Genomic DNA, 8846 nt, shown 5'->3' with positions numbered 1-8846 from the left:
ACTACGTGGCAATATCAAAGACATCTTTCACTACGTACTGTCTCGCTCCGACGGCGACCGTGGACATACGGCGATGCCTGAAACACTCACTGAAGGTTAGGCGTCGAAGATTCACTATCGTCTGCAACAAAGACTCGTTTCATATCGGGATTTCAGCTAATGACGCATCGGCATTCTCCGGCCTTCTTCGTAGGAGCTTACGGGTCTTCGTTCTCACGACTTGCCCGAACAATAATTACAGTATGGCCCAGGAAAAAGTGAAAATGTGGGTCAGCGGATAAGAGTGTCGTATATAAGAGTGAAAGGCGTCTCTACGTGCCGCCTTTATTGTTTCTTGTCGTGCGCGTGGTCGCAGGATACTTCGTAGAAATCAGGATAGCAGAGGAATCTTAGAGCTGTCAGTAAGCTTCACTGCGATAGGTTTAGCGACACACCGCTCGGCAGGATCATCATAAATGTAAGTTATGCGCGTTTGCTCTATAGTTTATTGGGATATAAACCAACTTTAAGAGACTGAAACCCTCTTTAACATGATATTATACGCACTTGAGTGTTGAATGTTAATGTGTTTTATATCAAGTTTCGCGCATTAAAGCTGACTTTGGTAACGTTTACTATAAGGTTTATTTCCAGTTGAATGAGCATGCCTACAGATTTCCTCTTGCTATTTTTTCAACTATTGGTTCTTTCGTCAAACTGAACAGCAGAACTATCGGATCTGCTGGAGTAATGACCATATATAACTTGTTTAGTAGATATATAAGTGCAGGCGGAGTGTTTATTTTATCCCATATATGTGGCATATTACGACGATGATTATTTTCGACAGGGTAAACATGGTATTGCCAACGTTATTCAAAAATCAACGCGACACGAAAAACACGTGTATTGCTGGTTTCCGTTAGACAACAGTCAGGCTGTGTAAATCCGATTTCAATGTTATACATGCCCAGCGGATTAAAAGCCATTTGGATGTCCAGGAGCTGAAGTACAAACCCCTTTTACGAGCTGACAGATAAACCAAAAAAACACATTTGCGAAACCAGCTTTATTTACTGTCGGATTTTTTTGTGGAACACCACGGGTACCACTTGGATCATTATATTTTTTTCCGAAACATGAAAAACATACCGCACCTATTGTATAGAGCTTGCGACGCGAAACAGCTCGAGTATCTGCCATTTGCGAGAGCCTTTGTCCAATCCCGCTCAGTAAAATGCGTTCCTTTGTCGCCGACGTCTCCTAGATAGACGCGAATTATTAGTATCCACTTTTTGAGAAAATGCATGCAGTTTGGTCGCAATAATTTCTTTCCCGAGCAATATAAAGTAGGTCATCAAAAATGTTCAGCCGACGCGAAATAGAATAAATTCTACTCGCTTTTTCTTCTATAGATTCGTCATGAAGACGCTTCCGGCGATACTATGTCTTTGGTTTGCGGTAAGTAGGTGCATTTTATGTTACGTTAATGTAAAATATAACTTATTCATGTCGCCAATGGAACATGTAGACGTTTTATAAGTGAAACACGCCATAAGCAAGTCATTGAAAAACGTGTATCAGCATTGTGCAAACGTTTGAAGTTTAACAGCAAAATATTTATTTTGACAAGAGAAGCGAATTTCACATACGTGTATAAATGCATATCCATTAACTCATACTATGTCCTCTGTCACTAAGCCACGTGCATTCTGCGTCGAATATCATTATGCATTGAATTTAAACGACTCGCGTTCATGAAACAAATCAATATTTGATTTGCGGCCATAAAAAATTGGCATGCAAAAGTTTGAGACGCCTTTTGATGGAAACTCGCTACACATCGCTATCGTTATTGTTGTTCCACCACGTAAAGTTTATAGATTAACGCATCGTGTTATTTTAATCGTAAGTATTATATATCTCTCTATATATATAGAGAGAGAGGTGCATAATATATATCATAATGTATATTGTTTTTTAACTAACTACTACCCGACATTACTCCAAATTCAGCAGATATTTAATGACATTATTCCACCCACCTATTCTATACACGTATAGATATATAGATTACTTATAATTTATAAGACCACTTTAACCTTTTCTTTGTTAATAAAATGTAAATTAGAGGTATTGTATTGTAGTATGTATGAGGTGTGCTAATTATATTTCCGGTTCTATATAATTATTGCAGTTGGCCTCGGCGCAGGGACCACCTCCCCACCGCGGCGAGCAACAACTTAGCTTCCGCTCCCTTCCTCCTGACTCTGGAGCGTTGTCTCCTCCGCCTCCCGGTAGGAGACGAGACAATGGGCTTCCGAAGTCTGTGATTCGCCGGCCAGACGCAGAGTACAGCTCCGACACCGTACAGGGTCAGTAGTCAGTACGCACAGCGTGACGTCATTAGGAGCTCGATGCGCTGTTGACCACACCCCGTATTCCCGTCCCGAACTACACAAACAGCATGCACACACACAGCACGCACGCACAGGACGCACGAACATACACATCCACGCAAACACACAAACACACATACACACACAAACAAACAAACAAACAAACACACACACACGCGCGCGGACGCACACACGCACACACACATACACACACACACACACACACACACACACACACACACACACACACACACACACACACACACACACACACACACACACACACATTGATTCGCATTGAACGTGCTTAATTTTCTAACGGCGGTCATCCAGAGAGCTCATATAAGATATGTGCATTTCTTCGTGACACACTTACTTTCAAATTCCGTCGCGAAAACGCTAGACGTACATTCCCGGATGTTACTCGTGTCTCACAGGAAAACACTGGAGACTAATCATAAATATATATCAAATTACATGAACATATTTCTCAACGTTTTTGTGAACAAAAATGAGCTTTCAACCTTGGATTAGAATTAGAATTCTAGATTAGCGTTGATTATTCTTTTTTAAAGGTGACGTGAAAGACGAGGATGAGTCATACCGGCTCTTTAACAGGCGTCTATTCTACGACCTGCCACGTGACAGGCGATTCCGCTCCAACCTACGTCTTACGAACTATGACGATGTTGACGATTCGATCGTGTTCGACACATTGCTGCGTCAGGCCAGAGTCGATAGCCACGACGCAAACCCCGACGTAAAGCAATTCGAAAAAATCATTAGTTATGCTGATCGCGACGATGACTATGACTATCGTGACTACGAAAGAGGTGATCATGTCAAGGAGTACACCGGCGATAATTTTGGACAGTGAGTAGACTTTTTTGAAAGGCTAAATTTTAACTTGTCAGGCAAGGATAATGTTAAGCTATGCAATTTATAATATACGAATACACGTGACCATTGAATAATGGCTATCTAAAGCAAATTCATAGCCTTACTAAGCTCTCAATTTCATAAACGCAACGTGGTTAAGCGAGGTCACATATCAAAACTAAGCTAAAACATAAACTTGAACGCCCGCTACGTTGCTCTTTTTAAACGGAATTTATAGTACAGTAATGTTTAGTTATTTAATGCACACGCGTGCAATACCGGCTTTAGTTTTTTCCATACAGCATAATATAGCAGTTTGGTGCAAACAAGACGCTTCATGTGCATGTTATTGAAGTGTAAGGAGCCAAAAAACACACAAATCTATATTACAATAGTGAATTATGTACGTATATTCTTAATTGCATTTATCTTAGGTGTTAATCGCTACATCAATCCGTTCAGAACATACACGACTGATATTTTTCCGTAGGTACCTCCGTCGTCTTGGCTACCAGGATAGGGCTGAGGTAGGCTCATATAGACGTGATATCGACTATAGAAACCGCGGCGAGGACTTCACGGACAATGATGATGGCGAGCGACTTCCCGGTCGCAGTTTCTTTCTGAACTATGGTGAACTTGTAGTTAAGCATATTGTAGTCACGTTTTTGTAATGTAGCACACACACATACATACTAGAATCTCGATTATCCGCCCTTCGGTTTTCAGACGTTCTGTTTTATCGACATAATAATTCCGCATACTATGTACTTCACATCACTCTGTGCTATTGTGCGCACATTACTATGTACTTCACATCACTCTGTGCTACTGTGCGCACATTCATACTATTTCCTGCTAAATTTTATGCTGATTTGTCTACAATGAGTTGCATACTGACATTAACGTAGCTTCGTTTGTTGTCTGCGCTATTTATTTGTTTGTATGAGGGGGAATGAATCGGGTCCATTCCCAGTTACCTAGATGTAAAACACATGCCATAGTTCCCAGTTAATTAAAATAGCAATTTTAGCTTTCACGCGTCTCGGTTGGCTTCTATTCGCGAATCGAGAAAAAAAATTATTGGGTATTGCTCGGATCCCAGCTGTTTGATATGGTCCAATCCCGAATCCCGAAAAGTACAGTTCCCAATTCATACTATCTACGTTGCCTATACATTGTATACAAACTTCAATTACTTAATTGAGTAGAACTAATAATAGATATGTTATATCAATATATCACATTGTCAAACATTGCCTATGTACTATATCTGTCGTTTCTTTTATTGCATATTTAGGTCGATTCCCTCTACAGAGTGAAGATGACGAAGATTTGGAAGATGTGGGAACTGTTCCCGATGTAAAGACTGTCAGATTTCTCGAGGAAAGCCCGAAACCAGATGATCTTGAGCCCGAAGATAGCGATGACGATGATGATGATGATGATAACGATAAATATTACGAAGATGAATATGAGGACGACGACGACGACGATGACGATGACGATGACGATGACGATGACGATGACGATGATAACGATGACGATGACGATGACGATGGTAGCTTAGAGGAGCTGCTGAGGACCCTCTATACGCCGGCAGCCCACCAGCGGCCACCACCTCGCCGGTTTACTCCTGGCCAGAGAACACAGCCAGCTCCAGCCCCTGAGGACGCCCACCAACTACCTCCTTCCGGCACCCTACGAAGATACACCCCGGACTATAGAGCCACACGTCCATCCCCAGAGGAGACTCCCGCTGTCGACCGGTCAGCCTTGTACCCTGCACCGCGGACGCTTCCCGCCCGGCAGAGTTACCAGGTTGCAAACCGCGGCGATCCTCGTGCGCCACCTTCCGAGGTACCCGTGTATGTCGCGCCGGAGCAGGTACCTGTACAGGCGGGACGAGCATACGTGACGCGTCAACCGCAAGCATATCTATCGGCACCCGCGTACGCCGCACGTAGACAGGCAGCCAGCCAGTCGGCTCCGGTGCAATCGCCGCCGCCACGCTCGTACACTGCAAGATCTCCGTGAGTATCGCCTACATTTTAACCAAGAGCTAATAATACATTATTATTAGCTCTTGATTTTACCTGCGATCTAAACACTAGCTGCCGTCCGCAGAGCGTTGCCGCCGTTTCGGTTATGAGTATCATTACGAGCCTCCGACGATATCATAGCCCATAGCTTATGGCTTAGTCTTCGTCGACAAAGTTACTTTGTCTCTGCGGACTCGGCCATATTGCTAATAAAGCTGAATGAATGCTAAATCCCGACATCTTCCTCTTTCTGTTTTCTCTCGTAAATTTCCTTTTTCCGACGCCTGAAACAGATTGAGTTAGATAAAATTGCATCGCCGCATTAGATTAGCATGCGTCTTAGCATTGTGCGCGTGTGCTCCCACAGGGGATTGTAGATTCTGTCACCGCTCGACGCTTCACAGTGTTTGTCACATGCGCGATCCTTCACGTTTTTGCGTAGCATGCCTAATTCCCAAAGCGCCACGAAATATTCACTTAATGTATTATTACTGCGAGCCACGCAGGCTTTTGTCCAGTATCCGTTGTCTGGTTCGTACCTTGCGTTCGGCCGCAATAACGCAGATTCGATTCTAGGGGCCCGTTATTAGAAGCCTTATTAGTCTTAACATTAGTCTTAACATTACGATGTTTCTGAAAACGGGCCGCAGGTCATGGCTAGGCTACACAATGTAGTAATGTAATGCAATGGAAGTAGAGCATATATAAATGTGTATATATCTGTACATACACACACGCGCGCGCGCACACACACACACACACACACACACACACACACACACACACACATCCCGCGCGCGCGCGACACGCACACACACACATCTCTCTCTCTCTCTCTCTCTCTCTCTCTTCTCCTCTCTCTCTCTCTCTCTCTCTCTCTCTCTCTCTCTCTCTCTCTCTATATATATATATATATATATATATATATATATATATATATATATAAATATATAACGGAGGAGCTTGGAAACTTGATTGCGTATATATATATATATATATATATATATATATATATATATAATATATAAGCGGAGGAGCTAAGAATACTTGATTGCGTGTATATATATATATATATATATATATATATATATAAATTATATATATATATATATATTATACATAATTATATACAACATACCCTATAACATAATCATGCGGTTTACGTATATGTTGGCATGGATATACAACTAAACTGCATGGTTATCTGTACTTTACTGTATATTACTCGTGTCTTCTAAATTTTAAATCAAGTGAAGTCAGTGTTCTTTGGCACAATAGCATGGAAAACCATTGCAGCTCCTTCTTATTAGATAAAAGTATTTAAAAGATAATTACTGATTAAAAATGCACCTATTCGGATGGAAAAGCATTGTAAACGTTTAAAATAACTGAGCCGGAGAATTTGCATTGATGCATCCACTATCTGTAACGTAACTTAATCATGAGTGAAATAAAGATGCGAAAAGAATAACTCGCCTGATTGAAAGCAGTAATGAAGATTTTGCCATTGTGCTCCCGCCTACGCATGAGATGAGTATTTTACCCCCCTGCTTCATTCAAACACAAATGCAGAGCCTGTTAGAGAATCCTCGCTGCAGCACAGCCGCCGAAATCCTCCCTGTGTGGAGCGGTCTTTGCGTGCCCGCTACTTTACCCGTGCGTTTTGTTCGCTCGGCTCCGCGACGCCACGCGTTTGTGTAATGAGCAGGTTTGTGTGTCGTGTTTCAGAGCGAGAGAGACCAGGCCAGTAGTGTACGCTAGGAGGCCGTACGCGTCAGTACGCTCACAACAACCGGCGCATGTCTACTATTACACGGCTCCGTCCGGACGTCGCTACCCCGTCAGATACTCCCATGCGGCGTAACACTCCCCACGAGCACTGATGTTGCGGGTTGCCTGCTGAAATGTGCGATGGTTATCGACAGAGTATCAGCGCGATACGCGCGTAGATATCTATCCTCGTGACAAACTGAATATCCCATCGCTCGACACCAATGGCTTCCTGCCATCCTCAATTTTTGCAACTTGAAAAATGAATATGAACATTTAAAATGAATTGATTATCTGTATGTCTTTCTAGCTAAAGCTTATATAGTGTTCGTACAACAAGCCCAACGGATGTTATATTTTACGCCTCAATGATGTCGCCTGTTTAGACAGCTTTATTCGACATCACGCGTAAACATTTTAATCTGTCAAAACGCTCAGAACACAGTCTACGCCGAATTCTGCTACTAAGCGCAGTGTTTAACCACATAGCTTAACAGTTCTATTGACTGTACATGTGTTAATATAAAAGAAAATAAATACAGGTAAATGTATCCAATTAGCAAATGTATCCTAATTTAAATCTGTACCATACAAAACTATATTTAAAAAGCAAACAAATTATTACAGTAAAAAACAAATACTTGTTAACCACTTGGGCAATTAATTAAAGATGCGTAAAAAGACTGACAGTGGGATAATGAGGGGAATTAAGTAGACAGTTAGTAAGGCAATGATGCATAAACGCGTATGAATAGCTAAAGAAAGAGGGGTAGAAGGAGAGACAGCGAGAGGAAGAGAGAAAGGAGAGACTGCGCAGAGAAGACGTTAAAAGAGTCAAAAGGAAATTTAAACATGAGATTCTTAGTGCATGAGAGCTAGTGCAAAGGTAATTTTATAAAGAGAACTCAAGCGCATACGATAGGTAGGACAAGTAGAAAATAAAAATAATAGATAGAGTGAAAAGACAAAGACAAATAAATATATAGAAAGAAAGAGCTGAAGCGAAGGAGAGAGAATGCGAGAGCGCGCGCAAGAACGATAGCGAGTGAGAGAGTGCGGAGCGAAAGAGAGAGCGAATAAAAGATAAAAAGGGGCAGTACGTAAAATAACGTAAGAGAACAAGGTACACACAGAGAGAGTGAATGAGAGAAAAATAGAAAGAGAGATAGAAAGAACGCGATGGGCGAGAGAAGGGAAGAGACACTAAGAGAGAGAGAGAGAGACAGAGAGAGAAAGAGAGAGAGAGAGAGAGAAAAAGAAAGAAAGAAAGAAAGAGAGAGAGAGAGAAAACGAATGAGCGCGATAGAGTACAGACAAGCAGGTAAAATTTCGCACTCACTTGGCTGCAGAACGAACTGAAAAAAGCCGAGGTACCGTCAGTAACAACCTCAAATTACGTATGTACACACTATGCAAAAAAGATACACGCAGCAGTACTGGTTCTTCGACAGTATGCAACAGTTTTTTGAAGTAGTTAGCCTTCAAAGACGCTCTCGCCCCTGGGCACGATCTACTACAGTTGAACAGAGCGGTCAAGCGACCAGCAGCAATCCAAGGTAATTGAGAGAGCGCGGAGCTTGCACGCGCAAAAAATGGCCCACTTAATTCCCGTCTAACAACACAATTTATTGTTCGGATTTGGATTGCGATAGTGGGTTGCAAACACAAAAAACGAGTTTCCTAGCGTCGGAAGGAAACCTAATTTAGGAAAGAATGTGTCAACGGAAATCTTTATATACGCATTATCCCCGTATACAGAGAAACAGAATACGCCATT

The 8846-nt window shown here is 42.1% G+C and overlaps 1 protein-coding gene across 1 annotated transcript; it reads left to right on the top strand.

Moving 5' to 3' along the window:
• Nucleotides 1-326: 326 nt before the first annotated feature.
• LOC106808621 lies at nucleotides 327-7628 on the top strand. The gene is made up of 7 exons (XM_014811412.1): nucleotides 327-457; nucleotides 1395-1440; nucleotides 2177-2354; nucleotides 2954-3251; nucleotides 3748-3890; nucleotides 4558-5290; nucleotides 7028-7628. Exons 2-7 carry the CDS (start codon nucleotides 1402-1404, stop codon nucleotides 7161-7163), a joined length of 1527 nt encoding a protein of 508 aa, XP_014666898.1. The 5' UTR covers nucleotides 327-457; nucleotides 1395-1401; the 3' UTR covers nucleotides 7164-7628.
• Nucleotides 7629-8846: the final 1218 nt, after the last annotated feature.

This window comes from Priapulus caudatus, unplaced genomic scaffold, assembly GCF_000485595.1.
Source record: "Priapulus caudatus unplaced genomic scaffold, Priapulus_caudatus-5.0.1 Scaffold290, whole genome shotgun sequence".
Classification (NCBI taxonomy): domain Eukaryota; kingdom Metazoa; phylum Priapulida; class Priapulimorpha; order Priapulimorphida; family Priapulidae; genus Priapulus; species Priapulus caudatus.
This window is presented reverse-complemented; position numbering and strand designations above follow the sequence as displayed.

Excerpts from the sequence above, each read along its gene's own strand:
- LOC106808621 (XM_014811412.1), top strand. The coding sequence starts at position 1,402 with ATGAAGACGCTTCCGGCGATACTATGTCTTTGGTTTGCG. Across the intron at positions 2,355-2,953 it reads CAGCTCCGACACCGTACAGG|GTGACGTGAAAGACGAGGAT; the intron begins GTCAGTAGTCAG and ends TCTTTTTTAAAG. Across the intron at positions 3,891-4,557 it reads CAGTTTCTTTCTGAACTATG|GTCGATTCCCTCTACAGAGT; the intron begins GTGAACTTGTAG and ends TTGCATATTTAG.